At 56.6% G+C, this 25,111-nt stretch overlaps 1 protein-coding gene across 3 annotated transcripts; it reads right to left on the bottom strand.

Moving 5' to 3' along the window:
• Positions 1 to 950: 950 nt before the first annotated feature.
• Positions 951 to 22,835, bottom strand: SCARF2 (scavenger receptor class F member 2). 3 transcript variants are annotated; one of them, XM_066199736.1, is made up of 11 exons: positions 22,441 to 22,835; positions 16,471 to 16,529; positions 14,875 to 14,976; positions 14,044 to 14,563; positions 13,728 to 13,946; positions 13,216 to 13,344; positions 10,764 to 10,867; positions 10,572 to 10,689; positions 9,046 to 9,167; positions 4,727 to 4,879; positions 951 to 4,409 (listed from the first exon to the last, which is right to left on the bottom strand). In XM_066199736.1, the coding sequence occupies exons 1-11, from the start codon at positions 22,818 to 22,820 to the stop codon at positions 3,205 to 3,207; spliced, it is 3,111 nt and encodes a 1,036-aa protein (XP_066055833.1). In that variant the 5' UTR covers positions 22,821 to 22,835; the 3' UTR covers positions 951 to 3,204. The 3 variants fall into 3 exon arrangements, with proteins under 3 accessions (XP_066055833.1, XP_066055834.1, XP_066055835.1); XM_066199737.1 differs by lacking the exon at positions 22,441 to 22,835 and having other exon boundaries at positions 14,875 to 15,635; positions 16,471 to 16,527; XM_066199738.1 differs by lacking the exons at positions 16,471 to 16,529; positions 22,441 to 22,835 and adding an exon at positions 15,593 to 16,447.
• Positions 22,836 to 25,111: the final 2,276 nt, after the last annotated feature.

Raw genomic sequence — 25,111 nt, forward strand, 5'->3', positions numbered from 1 at the left:
GACCAGGGAGAGCTTACAGTGCCCAACTTTCCTGAGGCTCCAGCCCCAGCTTTGCTGCCAGCATGAGTGAGAAAGTGACTCAAGAGGAGGTTAGGGCAATTCCCAAATTCACCTTGCTGGGCCACCATCATGAACACCTGTTGGGGGTTAGGTTTGTTCCTTCTTTCTCTAAAGAATTTTTTCCCCATAAGTTACCAAGGAGACCAAGTGTTAGATACTTGAGAGTACTTAACCGAAACAAAGAGGTGGACAAAGTTAGAAGAGAGAGATAATGCAGGTAAAAGACAGAGCTTGAGGCAACTGTGGGCTCTTCTTTTTTCCGGCCTTCGGGGAGAGAGAGAATGGCTGTTGCTGGCTGGAAGAGTTTCACTGTGGACAAAAAGATCCAGTCCTGGGAAATCTACTATCACCGGTTCGGCCTGAATCCTGAGTTTTCCCTGTCACCTGCGGGAGCTGGTCCAGGCCCTGCCTCGCCTTCGGCTTCTTCAGTGCTGCTCCTCTTGCTACAGTGTGACCCTGCACCCCCTGCGCTGCCGGGACATCCTGCCCCGCCTGCCAGGACACCCTGCCATCCCAGCTACCAGCCCGGGACTTTTCCACTGTTTCAGCTTGGTGCTCTGAGGATCCTACAGAGACACCGAAACCAAACTGCCCTGGGTTTTGTGAAACAAGACCCTCAAAGTTCTTGGTACTGTTTTCGTCTGTTAGTAATGCTGTAGTTGTTTGGGGTTTTTTTTGTTTGTTTGTTTTTTGTTTTTTTTGGTGTTTGTTTGCTTTGTAATCCATACTAGTAAAGAACTGCTATTCCTATTTCCCAAATCTTTGCCTAAGAGCCTCTGATTGTAAATTTATAATTGAAAAAGAAAAATAAGGGTGGAGGGGGGGGTTTACACTCTCCATCCCAAAGAAAACTCCAGTTGGTTTTTTTTTGGGTTTTTTTTAATTACCTGGTAGATACTTGTCTTCCCAAACCAAAACAGCATCACGGGTAGCTCCCGAGTGCCCTTCAGGACTCACATGAAGAGATATGTATAAGGACCATGTGATGTCTGTGACAAACCTTGCCTCTTAAACTGTATTTAGTTTTGCACTTTTATTGCCTGGATTCAACTCCTTTACTTCTCCTTTACTAACCTATGAGTAGTTGTTAATATGAGTGTCTTGAAAGCCTCTTCAGTTTGTCCAACAACAGCCTCCATGGTGGAGAGAGGGGCTTAGATGCCATCCCAAGTCTCACAGATTCAGGGTCCCCATTTTTAAATTGATTTTCTCTGTTTTGTATCTGGTGACATTGAGCTCATTCATCCACTCCTTTTTCTGCACTGTGATGTCCCAGGACTAGTTTCAGCCATTGTCCTTTATCTTCCCAAATAAAATCTGAAGGAGAGGGGAAGGGAGAGTGAAGGAACTCTGAAGGGTGACCGGAAGCCTGTGAAGCAATGCTGTGATGTCATTCTTCAACTCTGTGTTATGTGATGATGCTTCTCCAGCCAGTGTCTGGGACTGCACTGCCTCCAGCTACACAATGCTGAGCCATGCCCAGATGTGGGCCAGAGCCCCATCCCCTCCTAAGTGCAGTGCTGGGCTGGTTGCAGTCCTGGTTCCATGTGGTGTCATCCCATTCTGGGGTTCACCAGCTGCCTCCATCACCTCTGAGATTGCTGTGGTTGACCTTTTGGTCTGGTGGTCTTCTGGGACATCATCCCCCACTGTGGGAACAGCTCAGGATGGCTCAGTGGTGGGCACCAATGCTCCCAGCTCTCCTGGAAGCAGACAGCTCCAATTCTAATGTCAGGGAGAGTCCTGCTTAGGAATCTTGTGCAGAAGCTGTGTGGGAGAAGCCTCAGCCTCTGGGCTGCCCCAGGGCTTGACCCAGCCTTGTTCTCTGGCAGCATTGTGCCTGGGGCTGTGTGAAGACCCCAAATGCTGACAGGCCTGGCAGCCCCTGGCCAGGGGGCTAGAAAGCTGGGCTCAGGGCTTTCACCCCCATGTCCCCCCACATTGGTTTCCCAGCACCTTGAGCACCCAGGGTTGGGCTGTCTTTGCGCAGTGGCCAGAGCTCTCTTGAACCTCAGGGTCTGACCCTGGCTACACTGCGGAGTGCCTCAACATGGGACTGGTCAGCCATTGGAACAATGCTGGATACTGGGGAAAGAGAAGCTCCTCATCTTGTCCTCAGGGCTCATCTCTGATGCCAGGTAAGCACGTGTAGCAGCAGCCCCAATGGGGTGGGACACGCCTCCCCCCCGTCTGCTGCTTGTTACCATCTGCCTGTACTGCTGCAGGGTCATCCATCTCCCCACTGCATGCCACTCAGAACCAGGTGGCACTCAAGCAAGGCTAGGCATGTTGCCTGCCCACAAAGGCGGCCAAGGCAGGGATAGATGGCACCCAGCTATAGAAGAAATACATTTTTATTAGGAAAGCGCTCTGCAGAGGTGCCAGGCTCTCTCATTCCAAACTAATCCCTCCAAATCCACTGAATGGGATGCAGGAGCCCTAAGGGCGTCTAGCTCCATCCATAAATAGTGCTTCCTCCTGGCCAGGAGCAGCGCCGGGGTGGAGGGGAGGGAGGGTGGCATCGGTCGAAACCAGCTCGACCCCACTCCGGCATGCACCGGCAGTGGAGAGCTGTGCCTGGAGGGCACCGGGGCAGGGGAGCTGCTGCCAGCGATGGATGTGGGGCACATCTCTGGCACTGCCCTGGGCACTGAGCAGCAGCTCCCTCCCTCTCCCATGCTCCACGACCCCGACAGACCGGAGTGGAGCGCGGGAAGCGAGCGGCTCGGTTACTGCAAAATATACCGTGGGCACGTCTAGTACAACAAGCGCTGCTTATGCGGTCGATAATACTGCTACAAAAAAAAGTGGGGGGAGTGGGGGGGGGGTGTGGAGGGGGTGGCGGGATACGCCACACACGGGGCCCCCTGGGCCGGCTCCTTGCGGTCCCGCCCTGCGCGGGGAGGGAGGGCGAGCTGAGACCCAGGCAGAGAGCAGGAGCAGGGCACAGATGAAGGGACCAGGTCCTAGGGCGGGGGGGACTAAGGCAAAAAGGGGGATGAGAGAGGTGGAGGGGGATAAAGGGAGGATCAAGGCTCTCCCGATGCCCCCAGCCCAGTCCAGGCTCCCACGTTCGCTGTTTGTGCTGGCAAATGTCCTTCTTCCCGGTGTGTGGCCGGTGCGGGGCCGGTGCCCGGTTCCTGGTCACTGCACTGCCTGAGCAGGCACAGCAGCTGCCCTGGGCGGCTCCAGGCTCGCTTCCCGGCTCTTCTTCCTGGGAGGCTTCTTAATGGGGGTTTTCTTGACTGCCTGTTCAGTGGGGAGAGTCTGATCCTGGCCGCTGCCGGCACTTGGCTTCTCCACCCACTTGGGCTCCCCGGCTGCCGTCTCGGCCGCCGCAGGGATCAGTTTTTGCAGGTGTGGAGAGGTGGGCAGCAAGGGTTTGCTGGTCTTCTGGCCGCCGGCAGCCGCCGAGCGTTTGGCTTTCTGTGGAGGGGTGGGCTTCTCCCGCTGGGCACCGACCCCGTTCGCCCGGATGCCTCCGTCACCCTTGTTGAGGCTCTGAGTCTTTTCCTTCAGTTGGGCGGCCAGCTCAGAGGCCAGCTGGGGATGCAGCGGCTCGGAGCGGGGTTTGCTGGTGCCGGGGCTACAAGGAGCATCCCTGGTGTCCCCGGCCCGCCGCTCCAGCTGGAAGGCACCCATCTTTCGGAAGGCGTTCTGCACTGCCCCGTTGATGGTCTCCATTGGCTCCGAGCCAGCTTTGCTTCTCTGCTTGGGTTTGGAGGGTGACTGGGGCTCCCCGCAGAGGCTGGATTTGCCCTCGGGGACGCCAGGCTCCTTTGGTTGCTTCTGCGCTTTCTCCTTGCTCCGGGCACTGCCCTTCTCCTCCGCTCTGCCCTGCACATTGGCTGACGTCTCGCTTGGACTCCTCTTCCTCTTGGCCAAGCCCTGGCCTTGCTCGGGGCTGCCGGAACGGGCAGCCACTTGTTCTGGGGACTGGCCGGGTGCCGGCAATGAGTTGGACTGGCCAGAGTTGTACCTGCCATGGATCCAAGAGACTTTAGGCTTCGTGGCTGGGTCTGGAGGACGGGGCTTGGTCCTTTCCGGGGATGGCGGCTTCCCGGGGCTGCGGGGCTCCACAGTGGCATCCTCCTCCTCCTTGGACTGCTTGGAGAGGCGGGCGACCCTGGCGTACAGCGCGGCGCTGGCCGATCCCGAGCCGCAGGAGGAACGTTCGCTGTCCGAGGACTTGAGCAGGGGGGTCTCACTGCTGTCAGTTGGGAAGGCTCTGACAGAGCCTGTCTCCTTCAGGAACGTGTATTCGCCTGCTTCCTCCCCGCTGATTGGGGCCACCAGCTTGTCTCCGGCACTGGCAGGTGTCCCTCTGTCCCTGCTGTCACCCATGCTCTCTGCAGAAAAAGAGCACAGCAGTGTCAGGAGGGATGTGTCTGAGGAGGGAAAGGACTGAGATGCTCCTGCAGGACAGTGTCCTCCCAGTTAGGCTCCCAGTCAGAGATCTCCTGGTTCTTAACCTTGGAGCAGCAAATGCTGGAGAAGGGAGCTCTGAAACTCTGTGGGAGGCATGACTGGAACCCGAACTCTTTCCTGGAGCATAGGGAACCAGGATGACACGGTCCCCACCATACAAGACTGACACCCCTCCATGGAGCAGGCCCCTGGTATTGTCCCCGAAGTCCCCTGGGGATGCACACTGTTCCCTGCTCACCTTCATGGGGGACACAGTACACGGGCCCATCGTCTGTGGTGTCAAAGGAGGAAAAAGAGCCACGGGATGACCAGGATGGGGAAGGCTGCTCCACCACAGAGGGTGGCTCGATGAAGCTGCAGTTCAGGGTGTTTTCCAGGTCATGGTGGGCCACTGTGAGGGCAAGGAACTGTTGTCAGTGCCTGTTCTGCCAACCCCCCCAGTCTCCGCTGCCAGTCAGGGTAGGATGCTGCACAGCTCCCCACTGTCCAGCTTCCTGCTGGGTGTCAGGGACAGGGACAGCATCCAAGGCATGGGGACACCTCTTGCTGCACAGTCCCACCAGGTCCCTCAGCCAAGTGGCCACAGAAGCCATCAACCAGCAGTGCTGGTGACCAGTAGGCCCCATGCTTGGGCTGTGGGCAGCAGAGTCTGTTCAAGCCTCACACTTCCATCTATCCCCATCTCCAGCTGCCCAAACTGAGGATGCACGTGGTGGAGGGACAAGCCACCCAAACCCTGGGTCCCCTGAGGACTTAGTGAGTGTCCTGGCACAGGCACCCTGCAAAGAGGGTCCTGGCACTGTGACTGTCCCCTTCCCAGGGAGAAAATTAGCTGCCAGCTTTAATTCCACTAATTCCCACTTCAGCATCACTGACTGCATTTTCCTTTTCCATGTGCTTTTGCACATGGATGCAGAACGATGATCAAAGGAAGCCTGCAGCAGGGGAATGTACATTTTCCCAATTTTGCCCCTTTTCAATTCCTTTGCCAGCTTCTTATGTCCCGAAGCTGAGTAAGAGTATCCCTCCCTTCATGTCGTGGCACTGCTTCTCTGCCAAGGGGCCACCCACAGAGAAGCCAAGCAGAAGCGAGAAACCACCAGAGGAAAAACGGTGTTAATAAAACAAAATAGAGAAGATGAGCAATTAAGAGTTGTCTGGGCTGAAGTGACTTTTTTTTCAGCTCAGTAATTTTTAAGGCTTTTTTTATGGATAAGCTCATGTCCCAGCACATCCTGAGGGGCTTCCCCAGGTGCCCACAGCTTCAGCATCCTCCTTGGGTACCCACAGAACTGTGGCAGCACCCAGCTGGTAGGAGGGACTGATCCTCCCAGAGAGCCATGCAGCAGTAGATACATTTGTCCCCATCTCCTTCCACCGGCTTTTGTCCCCTGGGACAGTGACAAGCTGCCTCCAGTCTTGCCTTGGATGAAGGGCTGCAAAAGGGTGGTCCCAGAGGGTGCTGGGCACTGCCCAGGCTCTCAAGGGAATGGGCATGGCCCCAGGGCTGCCAGAGCTCTAGGAGCGTTTAGACAATGCTCTCAGGCACAGGGTGGGACGGTTGGGGTGTCTGTGCAGGGCCAGGAGCTGGACTGATGATCCCCTGTGGGTCCCTCCCAGCTCTGTGATTCCATGAAAACCCCATGCACAGAGAGGGTCCCAACTGTACATAGGTATTTCCAGGTACTTTTAACCTTTGACTGAACATCCCAACTGCATCCCAGTCATGCTGCAATTGCCTGGACTGTTTGATCCTCGAAGCACATCCCTGATTTACAATAAAATAACTTTTAGTGTTACTGGGATGCCCACTGGAACGTTTATGCATTGTTAGGGAATCTGGCTTAGACATGTAGGGCTGTTAAAAATGACAACAGTGCTGCACACTCACCCCTGCATAGTTTGGCTTCTTGGAGCAATGAAAAAAAAGACCCAAGCAGAGATATTTAAAGAGCAAATGGCCCAGAGAGGGGGAAGCGGCAGTTCCAACATGGCTTTCCTTGTAATAAAAACCAAAAAGAGAAAATTAAAAGCAGCCGTCTGGAAGCGGATGAAGGGAGATGCTTCCTGAGAGGAGGCGTGACGAGTGGCTGGGACTCACGGCCATGAGGCGACTCTGGGACTCCAGTGAGACCCAGGACAGAGCCAGATTATAAAATTCGGATATATAGTGCACCTGGAAGCTTTGGGAGGACTGGGGATTCAAGCATGGTCGCCAGCGATTTTTCTTCCCTGGCTGTTGGGGCTGAGAGAAATCCGGATGCTTCCCACATATTCCTACCTGTCACTGCTCCCCAAAATCTCCCAGAGCCACAGCATCAGGATGACAACCCCAGCCCTGCCTGCACAGTGGCCAGTTGGTGTCAAGACCAGAATGAGGCAGAGAAGAGCAGTAGAAGAACCATGAGAGAGGGGTCCCAGAGTCCTTCTTGGCTACCCCCTCCCGCTCATCCCAAGCTCCCCACGATCGGCATCACCCTTGGGGCTGGTTGAGCTTTGCTGCTTGGAGAGGATGCATGGTGGCATGCAGGGCTCAGGTTATCCCTGGCATCTTCACAGTGACATGACCAAGACGCACACTGGTACCACATACACCTGACAAACAAATCCCACACACAGGGGTACCCAAACGCTGACCCTACAGCTGCTGGTGTGGGCCCAGGGTGTGGCCTTGCAGGCTGCCAGCTCAGGTGCGATGCCTGGGGATAGGCTGTGGATGCAAAGCTGGTGCCAAGGCTAGGGAGCAGCTTTTGAGGGAGGAACCTGAGGCTCCAGGCACCTGAAGAGCTTTAGTGGGGCTTCAAAACCTGCAGACCAACCTGGGAATGTTCTACTATGAGTAGGCTTGCGCTCACCGGTGTTTGAGCCTAGAGGAGAAAACCCACCTGGTGTCAGTAAACACATGGCCAGAACTGTGGGCAGATCCAGAACAACCACTGCCCAGGCGTCAGCCAGCACCAGTTTCACTGTGACATCCCCACAAGGTCCTGAGCACCTCCAGCACTGACTTGACCCTTGAGATAGGGCACTTTGGCAACCCTGGGACCCCCCAGCTCAGGCAAGACCAACACGGCGAGCAAATGGCCTCTTGCCAGTGGATACTGGCTATTGTGGCTTCCACAGCACCAGGTGTGGTCATGACATGGCACCTTGGTCTCTGGGCATCAGGGATGCAGCTACTATAGGCAACCCAACAGGTCCCTGTCACCCTGGGGTCCCCAGACCCAGTGCGGGCTGGAGGCACTGACAGACCACATGTCAGTGGGACTGGGAGCTGCTGGAACCCACATGGTTCCCACTGTGCTGGATAACACAAGGCAAACCCTGACCAAGGCCTTTCCCTCCAGGGAGATGACAACCTTCAGCCCCGTGACAAACTCCAGGAACAGCCCCAGCCCTGCTGGGACCTGAGACCATCCTGAGCACCTTCAGCCTTTCCCGGGGCCACTGCTGCCCTGTGTACACAGAGCAGCTGGACTGGGGCCAACTGCCTGCAGGCAGCCCCCCTGCCCTCACTGCACACAGGCACCCTCTGTCCTCCCCAGGACCTTCCCTGGCCACTTCCACAAACACAGCCTCTATGATCCTCTGTTATCATTGCAGCAGGATTGTTTCTTGGGCCCTGGCACAACCTGCTCCAGGCAGGGGTTTGCTGTGTCCCATGTGGTGAGGGGTTATCCCCCCAGCCTGGATGCTGAAGGTTATGCATGGTGTGCAGGGATGGGGGTCACCTCTGTGTCCTGCCTGGGATGAGGGATTTAGCCTCACGCTGAGCCACTGTGTGCCAGGATGTGGCTGCTCTGGGGGTTCCACCAGCATGGCATGCCCAGGGAGGTGCTGGGCTGAGGAAGAGGGCTGGGGTTGAAACACACGTGGTGGGGATTGCTGCCTTCACACAAAGTTTAGTCAATGAGGCTGCAGCAGGATAACCAGTTCCCCATGATGGGAGGAGGTGCAAGGAGAGTTCAGAGAGTGTAGGGGACAGCATTCCCCAGCTGCTGGGATGCAGGGGGACCCCAACAGCCCTGAAAGTGCCAGGTCAGGGAGTTCGCCAGGTGTGAGCAGCTCCCTACAAGCCAGTTCTGTGCCTGGGCAGAGTGGGAAGCTCAATCCAAATCTGTACCACTCCATCCTCAACTCTGCTGCACATGGCAGGAGGGTGGGCATCTACACAGATGCTCTGGCTTCTGGGGTTACTTCTGGATCAAAAGCACTGACAAGGCATCTTGCTGAGTGACCATTCCTCTCCAGGGGAACCTCAGGAGAATAAACCCAAAACTACTCAGCAGAGCTCCAGAACCAGGTACAACCATTGCATCCTCACAAAGCAAAATGTGCTTGGAGATCCAGAAGCTGCATACAGAAATGGCTGAGCTCCTGCAAGCCAGGCAGGCCATACCAAGCACTGAAATGCTCCAGGGATCCGTGTCTCCCTGTCACTGCCCTGCCATGCTCACTGCCCTGCTTTGGGGCTGCAAAGGGTGCTGAGCCACACATGCTGCCCTGACAGGAGTAAAACCTTGCTCTCTGCACCCTCCCCAAACCCCAGCTCCTTACCCATGACCTTGGGGAGCTTCTGGCGGCGCAGTGGGATGCGTGGGAGCTTCATCCCAATCCGACTGAACCGCCCACACAAACGTCTTGGAGGCTTCTTGGCTGCTGCTGGGTCCTGGCTGGAGCTGCAGAGAAGGTAATGGCACTATTAGAGGCACTGTTCCTCTCCTGTGGTGGGGACAGCCTTCACAGGCAGCAGAGAGAGGCAAGAGCTCAGGGATGCTGCAAGTGCAAAGGGGTTTTGGAGTGATAATGGAGTGGATGAAAAGCAGGGGTGTGCCCAGGCTGAGGGAGCTGAGGACCCACAGAGGCTTCTGCCAGCCCTAGGCACCAGCTTGTGCCACACCAGGATGTAGAGAGTGCCAGGGAATGGTGGGATCCAACCACGGCTATTGGCAGTGCAGCCCCAAAATACCTCCAATGCCTGGTCAAGACCCCAAATCTTTAAAAAAAAAAAATAAAAATCATTCCAACTCAAAGACAAACATGTGGCTTCTCTTTTATTTGCTCTCTGGTTTTGAAGCCTCCTGGGGCCACGTTTTCAAGTGATTTTCCAGAGCTGCCAGAGTGAGTGGCTGTGTGAGTTGACTCAAGGGAACCTGTGCCATACCACCACCCTCTGCAAGGGCCTGTGCTGGGACAACACCATGGGTCACCCAGCAGTCACTGTGGTCTGGGCACCCTGGGAGAGAGGAAACTATCTGGAGCCATTCCCCCTCTCTCAGAGCCATTCCTCACGTGATGGATTTGTGCTTTATCTGCAGAATAACTACCTGCAGCACCCAGGCTCTCCAAGCCAGCTGTACCTGGCTGGGCTTGAGCTTGCAGGGCTGCAAGGGGAGGCTTCTGGAAAATTCCTGTGCAGTGGCTGGTAGCACGAGGTGGTTTTCTCTATATCTGGAGGAGCTCCAACAGCAACAGCCCTCTCATCCCTTGCTGAGTAGCACAAACCTTTCCCCCTGCCTCGGGTCTGTTCCTATTCCTATTCTCATGGTAGGATGTTAACCTGGTGCTGCTAAAATGCTGTCAGCAGCCTGACCTTGCTGCAGGAACCCACCCTCCCAGTCCTGATCATCCATCCCCATGTGGGACAGTCAGCATCGCCGCCCTCCCCCCCCCCGTCCCCAGTGCCTCATCCCTTTGCCCAGGGGTTTGTTCTGAGGGTTTTGGCTGTGTCGTGATGCCCTTGCTGCATTTCAGGGCCGCCTTTGCAGATCAGCTTCAGACCCTAGAGACTTGGAGGGGACTTGGCAGGTCTCCATGAAATGATGGCCCACAAGAGAGAAACAACGTCATGGAAAGCAGGAAGGGGTTTCCCTGGAAGGGCTCAACTTGAATACCTCCATCAGCTCTGATGATGCAGCAGGACTGCTCAGACCCATGGTGTCATGTGGGCAGCACAGCTTGGCCTCAGTTTCCCTGCAGAACCGCTGTCCCAGCATGGTCTCTGCATCCCCCCTTCAATCCCAGAACCCACTGATCTTCCGCATTCCCAACCTGGTGAGATCCCTCCTGGCCCTTGCACTTACCCGCTGGCTTCATCCTTCTTGCGGCAGACGCAGCAGCAGCAGAGCAGGGAGAGCAGGAGGATGAGCAACAGCGCCAGGAGGGCCCCTGCCCCGATCACCCCCATTCTCTGGTTGGCCTCTGCAAGGCAGACCTGCAGCTCAACCCAGGGCCAGCCCTGTGGCAGAGCCCAGCCCTCGGCCCCTGGCACTCACCCATGTGGCAGGCGCCTGTCAGGGGGTCACAGGCGCCATCGTGGCAGCTGCAGACGTCGGCACAGTTAGCTCCATAGCGTCCTGGAGGGCACGTCAGGTTACAGCTGGAGGGAAGGGCTGGATGAGAGTGGTGCATCCCCCACCCCAGGCACAGCAGTGGGGACCACTTGGCTGCCACCGTCTCCCAAACCCTCCATGTTTCAGGGAGCACTCCTCCAGCTTGCTCTGACACAGCTCCTCCACACCCTGGGGGAACCCTTAATCCATAGGGATCAGGAGCCCATCACCCATGCAGTGGCTTTGCCCATTGCTCAGGGTATTTGGCCCAGCTGGATCTCTGACACTCTTACTGCTCTCTGCGTGGGACTTCATCATTAGACACAGTAATTAGGAAAGGTCATTAACCCAGCAGTCACATCTAAAGATACCCTGATGTCACACACAGGGATTCCAGCACATCTCAGTGGTGATGTGGCCATAGCACCCCAGGCCCCATCCCCCACCAAGCCAGGCAGAGTCACAGTGGCCACAAGCTGGGAACGTGCCCAGATTGACTTTTTTTGCCTCCAAGAAGGAAAAACAACAGAGCAGCCCTAAGACCCTCCCAGCTTGGTTATGCCGGGTGCCAAATCTCCACTGCTGGTAAAATGACTTCCTGATGGTGTCACGGAGATGATGGGGACATGCATAAATGGGCACCAATCCACAAGTCTCAAGGGCTTGTGCATGGAAAACATGGTGTCAGCGGGTCTAACCCAAGCTGCCTGCCCAGCCATGGGCCAGGCACTGCGGAGCAGGACCCAGCTGGAGCTGGGAGATGTTGGCAGCACTGCTGGGCACCAAACCCTGTGCCAGCTGCATCCCATCTGAAGTGGCTGCAGCTGGGAGGAGCTAGTGGGCCCCAGCCCAAACCCACTCCCCTGGGGACACAGCTGTCCCCCAGCCCTCGGTGCTGTGCTCCGAGGTGACTCAGCCCATTTCACACTCCAACAACTTGCCAAGTGCCACCTTGGCCAAGCCTTGTGCCTGCTGTGTGCCTGTCGTGTGCCAGTGGTGTGCCCAAACTGTGCCTGCCAGGATGGGTGCTGAGATTCTGCATCCGCTCTGCTGCACCAGGCAGCTAATGCAGCAGAACAGGAGCAGGGATAGTCCCCCAGCAAGGCAAAACCTCTCACCCACCACTTGATCCCACATTTCTGCCCCAGGCTGAAATTTGTGGGGAGCAGAGGAGGGTGATGTTTTTGCAGGAGAGTACTGACATTTCTGGGAAAGACAGAGAAGATAAAGCACTTTGCGCACAAATAAATATTTTAGCAGCTGCTCCTTTATCCTCCTCCTGACACAGAGCTGAGAGGACATACTGCATGGCAAGGACGTTGCTTGTGCCTTCATTGCAGAAATCCCCTTTTTATCAAAATTGTAGCCTGCTGACAAAACCACAGGTTTGGATATAGTCACAGGGATCTGCCTGAGCACCTGTAATGTTCCTGAGCATGCCTGACTGCACCACCTGGCACAGCACCAAGCCTGCATCCCAAGCATCCCCCATCTCCACCTTCCCAGTGCTGTGCTAGGTCTCAGAACAGGTTAATCCACACTCTGCCCTCTGGCACTGTGCTGAAAGCATCACCACACACCCCTGAGGAGCATTGAGACCCTCTCACCTCTACCTTTGCTACCACAGGTGGCCATGATGCCCAGCCCAGGCATCCTGAACTGGTTCCAGTGCCCAGAAACTGTTCCAGCACCACAAGTGGTTGGTAAAGCCCCAAAATATCCCTCCCAAAAATGCAAATGCTCCCTGTTTTTATGCCCTGAGTGAAATGCCAGCATGGGCAAGATGCCAGCTCCAAATCCTTGTAATTGCAGTCACCCTCAGTTAATTGCTGGGAAAACTGGAGCACCACGTGGCAGGACCTGGGGGATCTGTCTGCATGTCCCACCTGGGTGGAAAATGCTTTCCTCATCTTTTCAAAAAACATTTCAGTCCCATGCTGAGAAAAATTACCCAGGGATGTGAGCAAAGCCTTGATGGTCCTCGTGCCCTTGGAGTGGGGGAAAAGGGAGGCCTGGGGCACACCCCAGCCAGAGGCAGAGCTATAAGCAGGAGCCCCCCATGGATGCCATGCCTGTGAGGCTGTTTGTTATTCTGGGATGTGGTTTTCTCCCTGTTTTTGCATAGAAATCCCACCCTGAACTTAAAAACCCACCACCACTTTGTTGATTTGTTTTTGCCAAACAGGCCTTTTCTAAAGTGCAACACCCTTTGCTGTTCTGTGAGCTTGTCCTTCCCCCTGTGCTCACCAAATCATTCTAACTACTGCCCATGAGCACTTCCACTGCAGGAAACTTCTCAGCTGGCAACAGCATAGGACACAAAGGGGCAGGAGGTGCCTAAGCATCACCTGTGCCCCGAGGTGCCCCCAGGTGTGCTCACCATTGCCTCACTTACTATGTGCCATGGGAGCCGGGGTGGCAGAGGCACTGCCCAGTCTCGAAGTGGCACTGGCCATTGACGCAGTCGCTGCAGACGAAGGCGCAGTTCTCCCCATATGTCCCGTTCCGGCACTTGGTTTCACACCTGGGAAGGATGAGGGCAAATGGCTGTAGCATCCATGGCACTTAGGGACCTCCAGCATCCCTCCACATGCATGGAGACAGGGCTGTATATCACCGTGGTGGTTTGTGGTTTCTGAAGCCAGGAGAAGGGTACGGGGATGGACTGAGCCCACTTACATGGCCATGGAACTGAAGAGAGTCTGTGAGACCCCTGCCCTATACCCCTCGGACCCTGGATGCTTGCAGTGGGGCTCAGCTCTCAAGCTGGGATGCTCTCCTGCAAACTCTTGTGCCCAGAATTGGTTCCAGGGCTGCACAACCCTTCAGTGACACTGTTCCCTGGGAGAATCAGGGAAGCCAGGCACTGCTCTCTCCGAACCCAATGCTGCACCCGGCCGCACTCACCGATCTCCGATCCAGCCCGGGTTGCAGTGGGAGCATTTGCCATTGATGTGATTGCAGGTATGGCCATCCTTGCAGGGGGGACAGAGCTTCTCACAGCCCTCTCCGTAGAAGCCAGGTGAGCAGGGCTGGTCACACTTGGTGCCGTTCCAGCCTGCCTCACATGTCAGGCAGCGCCCATCGGCCACGGTACATGGCTGCAGGCTCTTGCACTGGCCACACCTACAACGAGGGGAACCCATCACCTAGCACACCCCAAATCCTCCTGCTGCCACCTCCCACTGGTGCTGGATCAGAGCCAGCAGGGCTGGCCACTCACCGCCTCCTGCAGCCTTGGCCGTAGAAGCCAGCTGGGCACGGCTCGCGGCAGTACTTGCCCCGGTAGCCTGGCTCGCAGGTGCAGGTCCCATCCACCTGGTTGCACTTGCCCTTGTAGCACTGGCAGTAGCGGTCACAGCGAGGCCCGAAGGTCCTCTCCCGGCACTGGCAGCGCCCTGTGAACTGCTCGCAGGGTGAGTTGTTGCAGGAGCACTGGTTGTTGCAGCCACGACCCCACCAGCCAGGCTGGCACAGGCAGTTGCCTGTCTGCTGGTCACATTGGGAGTTGTGGCTGCAATAGCAGGAGCTGGAGCACTGTGGGCCCCACCAGTTGGGCTCACAGGTGCATTTGCCCGTCTTCTGGTCACACTTGCCATGCTTGCAGAGGCAGATGTTCTCGCACTTGGGGCCCCAGCGGTTGAGGTTGCAGGTGCACTGGCCCGTCACGTCCTCACACTGCCCATTGGGATGGCAGGTGCACATTTCCTTGCAGTCAGGACCCCAGAACTGCCGGGGACACTCTGTGGGGAGAGCCATCAGCCTCAGCACTGTCCACAGGGACAACCCCACCGCCAGGCACCAGTGGAGACCTCCAGTCCCAACAGCACCTCTTGACCACAGTCCTCCCTCTCCTCTCCCCAGTGCACTAGATCTAAGAGGAGACCCTGGCAAGGGGACAGTATCCGGGGAAACAGAGGGGGGACAAGCAAGGGCAGAGCAAGAGCATTCACAACTCCATCCCTGATGATCTGCTCTGAAAATTGACCCCAGGATGAGCCAGGTCCACCTTGGTGAACTCCCTGAGGAAGCAAAGGCACCCGCCAGTACTCACTGGTGTCGCAGTTGGCACCAAAGTAGCCGTGGCGGCAGCGGCACTCGCCAGGCCTGACGCACACCTCATTCTCCTTGCAGGTGAAGTTCCCCTCGCACACGGCTGGACAGATGTACAGACAGCAGCCATGAGTACCAGTGCTTGCTCGTTAAAGCCCCCCACACTCCCCCAGAGCAGAAAATGGGCTGTGCAGCGACTCTCTGAGTGCTGCTGAGCTGTGGCACTGTGACCATCCTGGCAAGCAGCTGCCTGGGCTGGATGGGACCCTTTCCAAAAAATTCCACCAGCCTCCCGTCACCCAGCTCAGCTCCATCTCTGCCACCCAGATAGAATGCCACCCATCCTAGCCACCAGCCTCTTGCCACCCAGCCAAGCCATGTCCGTGCTAGAGGCTGCACCCATGGTGTTGTCCCTTGCTCAGCTCCACATTGCTAGTGAGGGGAAGGGGACATGGAGAGGAGGGAATGTGGGCACTGCCATCCCAGCACTGCCTCTCCCACATGGCCACCTGCCCCCAAAGGCCAGCAGCCCCTCTCCTGCTGAGGGAACCTCATGCTGAGGCCGATGCCTGGAGCCAGGCAAGAGCAGGACATGGGGCAGGCAGCAAGGACAGGCAGCACCACAGTGCAGGAAGCACTTGCAGATCCTGCAACACCTTAGACAAGCTTCCTTAGGCACTGGGAATGAGAGAGACAACCACCCATCCCAGCCACCTTACCTGGGAGTTGTTAGACCTATGGTGATGGATATTATAGAAACCCCTAAAATAGACAGATTACACAGGTTAGGAGCAGTGAGTCTAAAGGTTAGAGCAGGTTGGGGGGGCAGGAGATGGGAACAGGTCCTGTGGGTCCTGTTCCTGTGGGAACATCCTCCCCCCATTGTCCTGGCAGATCCTGTCCTTCTCCTTCCAAACAGGCCACATCCCATTCCCAACGCATGCAGCGAGTGGTTACAGGGCTCATACACACTGGGTTAGTTGGTTATGTGGGCTTTGGTCCCAGCTGCAAAGTGCCACCTCCAGCTCTCCTGGGGTATGGTGAGCCCTGTGGCCAGCCGAAATTGTGGGGAAGCCCCAAAGCAGCTGTCTTCATTGTGGTGGCAATGCAGGGAATGATGCTCCCAGGGTTTCATGCTGAGCATCCGTGCTGGGCTCACTGTGGTCCCCAGTAAAGAGCTGTGGCACCTTGTACAGCCCCAGTCTAAGCTCAGTGGTCTTTGGCAGCTCCAGCAGCCTCTCCCCAGTGAGGCCATGATAGACCATGTGCCTGGTCTGGCCAGCTTCATCTTCACTGGCAGCTCTGGCTCAGGTCCCCATGCTGCTGCAGTATCTGTGGGGAATCTCAGTCCCACCCCTGCAGCTGCACCTTCACCCTGGGGGACAATTCACTGTCCCTTAGGACCCTGAGTAGCATCCCCAAGTCCTTAGACCCAGAGCTAGCTGGTAAGGAAAGAAACCCCCACAACTCAATGACCCCTGACACTGGGGCTGAGCATCCATTCCATCCACACGGTGCTGGCTTGGAGCACTGCAGGTAGGCAGGACTCCAGCTCCAGGTCCTCAGGACAGGGAGTCCCAGCCACAGGACACATTACCTATTAAACACTCGCTCCCTTGTTGCCTCCATCCCAGGCAGCACATGAGAACCGAGGAGCTGCAGGGATAAAAAAAGCATCACAAATAGTTACAACCCTCAGAAAGTCCTGGTCCTTCCCAAAAACCCACCAGGAGTGTTGAAGCCATGATGGTGAGAGGTCCTGCTGGGGGCTTCTACACCTCCAAAGGGGAAGGAGAGTTCTTGGCTCCTTCTCCAACACACAGTGAGTAAATGGCATCCCATGGATGCCCCACCAGCCATTAAGGTGATGCCAAGAGTAAGAACAGGACCAGTTTTTCCCATTAATAAAGTGTGATTAAAAAAGCAAAAGTCATGTTTGCAACCTCTACAAAAAAAAAATTTCCAAAGACTCCCCCGCAAAAAGTTGAAAAAAAAGGTAATGTTCTAAATATCCCAGGGGAAAACATGACTTGAATCCCAGGCTTGGTGCTTTGTGGCCTGGGGATTAAAACCCAAAGGCAGGTTGGAACCACCTGCCTGCAATAGCGGGAACACAGCCAGCTCCCAGGGAATGTCCCTATGTACATGCAGGGGGATGCCAACTGCAGGCAGCTGGAATGTGTCCCTGAGCTCTTGAGAGTTCTGGAGTGCCACCACCTCCAGGGTGTACTAGGCACTGGATCATAAGGCTGGACATTTTTGGCACAAGCTTGACCAGGATGGGGGCTCAGACCCACTCACAGGCTCAGCCAGGGATGCTCAGCTCTCTGCTGGGAAGTGACACATGGGGGCACCTCACACACACTTCATCAAAGAACCCCCTAAAGCAAATGTCTGGGGGCGCATGATGCTGCAATTGGGCGTGGGGAGTACACTCCCCATGACCGCTCAGAAATCCCTGTTTGTGGACCTCTGCTCATCCGTGGAGCCACCCACTCATCCTCGGGGTGACCCACACCGCCTGGTCCCACAGGCGAGGGAGCAATGCTGGACGGTCACAAACAGCCCAGGCAGATGCTGCAGTCAAGGAAAACTTCACCTGGGCTGGTCTGGCAGCGCAGCCTGGAATGCATTTGGCGCTGCTCCCTCCCCCCCCCCGCCTCTTTTCCTCTTTATATGTAACAAATGCAGAAGAGGAGGAGACAGCGAGGAAGTATTTGCTCGAAAACCAGTGCAGTCACAGGACCACGTCTGGCTGCCAGACCGCCTCATCCTGGGGCCGGGGAGGGAGCTGCCAGCAGCCCCTCGGCCAAAGTGGGGTCGTCGGGCCACAGTTCCCGCCCCAGCCCCTTGGCGGGCGGCACCCACAAGGCCCAGCCAGGAGCACCGCATCCCCCTTTTTGTGGCAGACAGTGAAAAGTTGGAAAGGCAGCAGAAAAGAACCACAAAAATGATTCAAGGCCTGGAAAAAATGCCTTGCAGACGGAGCCCAAAATAGCTCCATCTATGCAGCCTGTGGAAGCAGCCGCAAGATGCTGCGACGGCAGTGGCACAAACACGCCCCACAGGGACCCCAGGGCTCAGTGGGGGGCTCTGCTCCCACAGGACGCACAGGCTAAATGGCAAAGGGGGGACAACCACCAAATCACCTCCCCGAGGACTGGGCGGGCTGGAGTCAAGGTCCTTCTCTGCAAGAGGCTTCAGGCTGTGCCCCCCCAAAAGCCTTGCCAGCTGTGCTGGGATGCTCAGGCAGAGGTGGAGAAGGGTCTATGGTGCTCTTGCCCTCCCATGGCATGGCCAAAGCCTCACTGTTGTAGGCGGGGTTGTTTTCACCACTCCACCCTTTAGAAATTAATTTTGGTGGCTTTGAGCATGAAACCATCACATGTTTTCAGGAGGAAATCCTTCCACTTGGGAAACCTGCCTCCACCAGCCCAGCCTGGCCACCAAAACGGGCATCATGGGAAACGTGCCAAAAAGTATCCTTTGTGATGAAAACCCCGAGCTGATGGTGGGGAGGTGGGAGTTACTGGAACATGGTGGCAGGAGGGAAAAACTTCTGCATGAACTGGAGGAGATGAACAACACCACGACCACCCCCAGCTGGGACCCAGCCCACTGCCTCACAGGATTTAGGCTTATCTGTCCCCTGATAGCTAATCTCTCCTTCCCTGTGCCTGCTGATGGCCTCCCACACCTTGCTCAGTCCCCATCTCATTTATCAGCAGCTTTGACAGCAAATAAGCTTGGTCCTGTGGCAAGGAGAGGTAGCCAGGATGCGACACTGGGGAAACCATTGCTCCCAGTGGGGTTCATGGAGCCCACGGAGGGTCAGTGCTGGCTGCAGGTCACCAGGACTCATCAGGGTGTGGGACTAAAAGGTGTTTCATGGCCTCAGCTCCTTGACAGAGGGTTTTTTCCATGTGCCCCTGACCACTGGGAAAGGATAACTGGGAGATGTGTTTAAAAGCTCGCTCCTGACCCACATGGACATGGCACTGCAGACATCCACTACGCAAATACTTCCTTTCCTTCAAAGCACTATAAATGCTGGGAAAAAAAAACAATGAAGAGCTGCCTCTGAGCTGTGGCCAGGGCTTGAGACCTTAGCTGATGAGGAGGAAAAGGAGTGGGATGTGGGCAGAGCTGGAGCTGTCACCTGCAGGGACGAGTCCTCCATGCCAGCCTTGCCCCTGGCCCACAGCCATGTCCTGCTCATGCTGAGGATCACTGGGATCTGAACAAATGATCCCAGGCTTTTCACTGAGGTAGAATATTTTTCTTGTGGATTAGTATCCTACACTGCTCCCGAAAACCACTTTACCAATGGCTATAGAGAGGGCTCTGAGGCAGGAGGGGTGGCTCCTCAATCAGACCAGCACAGGCTGCCCTGAACAATGAGGAGCCCTGAACGAGGAGGTTCCTGGAAGCAGGAACAAGACTCTGGGGCTCAGCTGGGAGCTGCTGCCTGTGTCTCATGTGAGATCACTGTCTTGGGTTTTGTAACCAAAAAAAAACGTTATTTTATTCCATCTGTTGAAACGGAATGAAGCAGTGTTGCTTATCTTTGCCCAAATGGGTCCATGTTGCTTATTAGATGGTGCAGTGATCCTTAACAGATAGTGCACACCTTGTTCCACTACCCCCATTGGGATATCTTCTGCTAATGGACCATTAAAGCTCCCCAATGACATGACACATTACGTAATCCTATTGTGAAATACTCCACCCAGGGAGGAGGACCCAAACCATCTTCACCTAGATAAAAAAGAGCCACAAGTGCCACCAGGTATTCAGTTTTCCACCGGATCCCTGGAGGAAGACCGGACTCATCTCACCATTACTGGACCCTTTTCTTCAACGGGACCATCTCTACTCCAACAGAACCACATCTGCCACTCCAGGAGGGCTGTCGTTGGACTGCTTCCAACATCCTGACCAACAGGGTGTCAGGTTGTATTTCTGACTCTGTCAGGGTTTTTTCTAAGATTTCTTGTTTGTTTGTTTGCTTGCTTATTCTTCTGTACTACAACATCTGTATTTTTATATCCTTAGTAAAGAACTGCTATACCTATTCCCAAAATTTTTGCCTGACAGCCTCTTAGTTGCAAATTTATAATAATTTGGAAAAAGGGAGGAGGGGGCTAACATTCCAAGGGAGACTCCAACCTTCCCTGGCAGATACCTGTCTATCCAAACCAAGACAATCACCCAGCTCAACACAGTGGATGGAGCTGCAGAGGAGCCCTGCAGACATCCAGCATACCCCTGGTGCTGAGAGAACCACTGGCACCCCCCCTGTCCCCAGTGCTTCTCCATCCCTGCCCTGTTGCTCCTTCCAAGCATCACCCTAGTGCTAATCTTTCTCCGTGTCACCCATCACTTTGTGCCACCCAGCTGGGACACAGTGCTCTTGGGATCACTGGGTCCCAGGCACTGGCACTCCTCAGCTGATGCCAGCTGCAGCTCTCTGATCCCAGCCTCAGGGTGCAGACAGACAGACAGACATCCCCAGGGGAGGCAGGAATAGGATAATGGGAATAAATAGAAACCCTTCAGGCAGAGAAAGAAAATTGAAGACCAAAGATTGGAAAAGAGAGTGTTAGCAAGAGAGCAGGACAGGGACAAAGAAGTGCCCAGGCTGTCACCACTGGCACCTTTGGTCATACCAATAGGAAACCAGTTATAAAAGAACTTCAAATTTAAGGACAAGTTGAATTTAGAACACAAAACCCCAAAGAGCCCCAAATATGCCCTTTTCTTCTGCCCAAAATTATTCCTTGAATTTCTACCAGGAGCCAGGTCTCAAGAAGTCACATAATCCTGAGCCCTCTGAAACCATGGTGGCATCTCCACAGGAGTCTGGATGGACTTTGCAGAGCCAAGGGTCCAACAAGCTCCAACAGCCTTGGGCCGAGGACAATGGGACCTCCTCCCAAAGCTACCTCCAGTCCCACTGCCCCTGGCCCCAGGATCTGCAGCACCAGGGCCTTGGGGCGCCACTGGGATGGGTTTGGATGGTAACATATGGGGGGTCTTCCACATCCATTGTACAGAGCAATGATGGGGGTGGGTGCCAAGTGAGTACATGGAGAGGGAAGAAGGGTTTGCAGAAGGATGAGGAATAGAAAATGATGCAAACATCATCTGAGCTTCCTAGGGACTGTCCCTGCCCCACCATCCCCAGCTCCTAGGCTGCCTTCAGGCCCCAGTCCTGCCGGAGGATGGACACAACCAGCCTGTCCCACTCAACAGCCAGTGCCTCTTGCATACCCCATGGCACCCACAGTTGGCACAGTGAGCGAGTCTGAGCCCTGTGGTGCTGGTACAGCACTTCCCCCACCTTCATCCGGTGGGGATGAGGGGGTCCTTCTGCACAAGGGAGAACCCAGGCACCTCATCTCCAGCACGTGGGGCAGGATTCAAGGAATAGGGCAGGGACACTACTCAAGTTCCCTCTGCCACCCCAAGATGTAGCAGCAGCTTTTCTGTGCAAGTCATGGGCAGCCGAGGAGGGACGGCTCCCTGTCAAGGAACAGCACCGGTGGGAGCTGCGGCCGCTCTCGCTCGTGAAATGCCTTCATAGGAAACTCCGTCTGTAATTTGAGGAGGGGGCACCAGCGCCCTGTGGCCCTGCTGAATGGAGCCATTATGCAGCTCCTCTCGCTTGAAGCACATGTTTTCCTTGTGGACTCGCCTGACCTCACAGGCGAGATGTAAAAGGTGCATTTATGGCCTGGGCCCTCCATCAAGCGCCGGGGATCCAGCTCTCCCTGGGGAAGGCAGCGGCTGTGGGCTCTCTTCCCTTTTGCTGGGGCCAGCCTGGCCCAGGAGCCTGGGCAGACCGAGCCTGAGCACTGCTCGGCTGAGGTGATACTCTGCAAAGCAACCTGTGGGACACGGAGAGCACTGCGAGCAGGGACAAGTCAGTGCCACGTCCTGAGACCCTGCCCCCAGCCAGGCAGGCAGGATATGACCCCTGGAACATCTAGTTACCCACTTTCTGAAGCCAAACACGAGGGTCCTGGGGCTGCCTACTCCACAATCCCCAGCAGCCTGGGGCAGGTTCACCATGATACCCAGACCATCCTGTATCTCACTAGCCCAGGGTCAGCACTGCAACCCGATCCCCGGAGACATCCAGGACCGGCTCCCCAGCGCAGATCCTGCCTTCAGGGATGCAGGATTGCCCTCTGTCCTTCTCACGACTCCATTCCCAAAGACACCCCATCCCAGCTCCCTACAGCAGAACAGTCCCCGGCCATCCAGGACTGGCTCCGGAGACATTCAGGACAGGTTCCCCGCAGCACCCCGGGGACCAGGACCAGCCCTCACGTCCCTAGCCCCGCTCGGGCTCAGCTCCTCACGCTCTCCCCGCCGCCGGCTCCCCCCGCTTCAGCCGCACACAGGACGGACTTTGTCTTGGAAGGCACGCAGCGCCGCGGCTACCCGGGATGGGGGATGGACCGGCGAGCCCGTCCCGTCCCGTCCCGTGGCCCCGCTACGGCGCTGGGGGGTCCCGTACCGTCCCGCCCCGCACCGCACACCTGCCCGCCCCCGCTCCTACCCGCCGGCCCTGCAGACGTTCCTGCCGCGGGGGCTCAGCTCCTGGGCGGCTCCGCGGCTCAGCACCGGCAGCAGCAGCAGCAGCAGCACGGGCAGCAGCACGGCCCCGGCCCGGGCGCGGCGGGGCGGCCGCAGCCCACGGGCCGCCATCAGCGGCGAAGCGGCGGGGCCCAGCCGGACCCGGCACAGCCCAGCCAGGGCCGGGCGCTGCTCCCCCACCCCGGGTCCGCCGCTCCCCGTCCCCGCCCGCCCCGGTCCCCGCCGGTCCCCGCTGCCGCTCGGCGGGCGGAAGCCGCGCTGCGATCGCTTCACCGCCGCCTCCCCCGCTCCCCTTTCTGCGGCGGCGGGAGGGGCTCCGCCGCCAGCCAGGAAATTCCGCATTGGTTCCCCTGACGGCGGGCCAGGCTCCGGGGGCCGCTGCCGCCGCCGCCCCGGCCCCGGGCAGCGCCGCCCCGACGGCCCCGAGAGGCTCCACCGGGTGGGCAGCGCCGCCGATATCGAGGGGGGTCCCCGAGGGGGAACGGGAGGATGCGGAGTCCTGGCTTCCAGTGCAGCCCGGGGGTCCAGCAGCTCCCGGGAGTCCTGGGAGTCCCAGGAGTCCCGTGGCTCGGGGTGTGGATGGCCCGCGAACCGCCAGCACCGGGGATCGGCTGTCACGCTGGCTTGGAAGCTCCAGAGTCCCGGGAGTCCCCAGCAGTCTGATGGCCCCCGGGGTCTGGCTCTCCCGGGATCCAGCAGCTCCAGGGGTTCCACAGCTGTGGGTGTCCAGGAGCTCTGGGTTTTGACTGTCCCGGGGGTCTGGCAGTCCCAGGCTCTGGCTGTATCTGGGATTAGGCAGCCCCAGATGCACAGAAGCCCTGGTATCTGTCTGACCCGTGGTTCCAGTAGCGCCAGGGGTCCCACAGTCCTGGGTGCCCAAAGACCCGAGGGTCAGTCTGTCCTGGCAGTCTGGCCGCCCTCAAGAGCCCAAAAGTCCCAATATCCACCTGACCCAGAAATCCAGCAGCTCCAGATGCCCGACAGCCCCAGGATCTGGCTTCCCCAAAGGTCTGGTAGCCTCAGATGTGTGATAGTCTCAGTATCCAGCTGTCCTGCAGGTCTAGAAGTTGCCAGATGCCAGCGATCTGGAATCTCCATATGTCTGGCAACCTGGTCCAGTCTGTTGGGGTCCGTGTAGGACCCGTGGAAGCCAAGTGGTGCCTGCAGCAGCCGAGCCAAGAGCCCTCTACAGGGACAGAAAGGCTTCAGAGTAGCCAGTGGTTAACCCACTGTAGGGACACAGCTGTGAATCAGAGGGAAACCCTGGGCACCTGCACGAGTCCCACACCTCTAGCATGGTGGGGCAGCCCCATCAATAAACCTCCTCAGCCTGACAGTGCAGCAGGACTGAACGGGTCAGGGCTTCCTTGGTCACCATTCTGTGCCAGCTGGATTTTCAGCTTAATGGTCACTGCAAAACATGCCTCATGCTTCTCTGAGCTCCCAGGACACCTTATGACAGTATGGGGGAAGTGTGGATGGGGACACCCTGGCCATCTCCCTTAAGGTAGTGCAAATGCAGCTGAACAGCTGCATATGTCTCCTGAGGAATGCTGATGGCTTGCACAGGACTGGGGAAGGTATACAGACAATGTATCTCCCAAAGAGCTGCCTCTGAGCGCCATACACCTCCAGGGATCTCCTGTGGATGTGGAGCCTCCATCCCTGTAGGCATAAATTGGGCAGCATCCTTCTGAAGAGGACCAGGAAGTCCTGAGCACCTTGGGATCCTTGCACCAAGCAGAGAGTAAAGGCATTTGGAGGGTTCTCTCCATCTTCAGTATTGGCAGTACTGATGCACATGAAGGTTTCTCTCCCGTTCAGACAGGTGACTCCCAGTGGGAAGTCTCTAGTGGTCTTGCCAGTGGGAATGTGACCATTGGGTAGCACCCACTCTCCCCCCTCCTTTTTTTCCCTGGCACATTCTGCGTGTTTGGCGGTAGCTCCAGGAAGTAGCATACTTTGCCCATCTCCCCCTGCCTCCACATCCCTGTCCCCCCTGCCCCATCCTGCTCACATGTGCAGGAATGTGAAGACCATAGAGGCACAAATTGCTTCCTTGGGATGACTCAGCCTCAGGCTAAGCTCGGCATCCCTTTCTGCTTGGGAAAGTGGGATGGGGAGGGTCAGCTCCAAGGTTAGGCAGAAATCTCTGTTTGGTGGTGGTGTCTCCCCTGGCAGCTGTGCCAGCCTCGAGCTGTAGTCTCACTCAGGCTGTTTCTGCACCTAGGATTTCCTTCCTATCCTGCTCTCTTCATCCCCCTGTATTGTGCTGAGCAGCCCTTGTCCTTCGCTGTCCCAGCCACAATTAGCCAGGGCAGGATCACCTGCCTCACCTTCACTATGCTGGTGCTTTGTGTGAGGATGTGTCAGCTTTTGTAATTTTTTTTACTTCCATGAATTTAACTTCTCTTTCTCTTGGCCATCAGGCAATGCATCTTGACTGCTCCGTTTCTACCCTTGTAACCCATGCCAGGGCAGGGACTGGGCTGTAGCCAGGGAGATAAGCTGTTCCCTCAGAAGATGCTGCCAGCTGGGATAAGAGACTGGAGAAGCTGAAAATGCTGTGGGGAAAAGGCAAAATGAGGTTTCACAGTGCTCTAGGCTGGCTGGTGCTGCCAGGACCTGGGGCA

The sequence above is a fragment of the Chamaea fasciata genome, unplaced genomic scaffold (genome assembly GCF_029207755.1).
Source record: "Chamaea fasciata isolate MVZ Bird 193981 ecotype frontalis unplaced genomic scaffold, bChaFas1.0.hap1 SCAF_18, whole genome shotgun sequence".
In the NCBI taxonomy this organism is placed as follows: domain Eukaryota; kingdom Metazoa; phylum Chordata; class Aves; order Passeriformes; family Sylviidae; genus Chamaea; species Chamaea fasciata.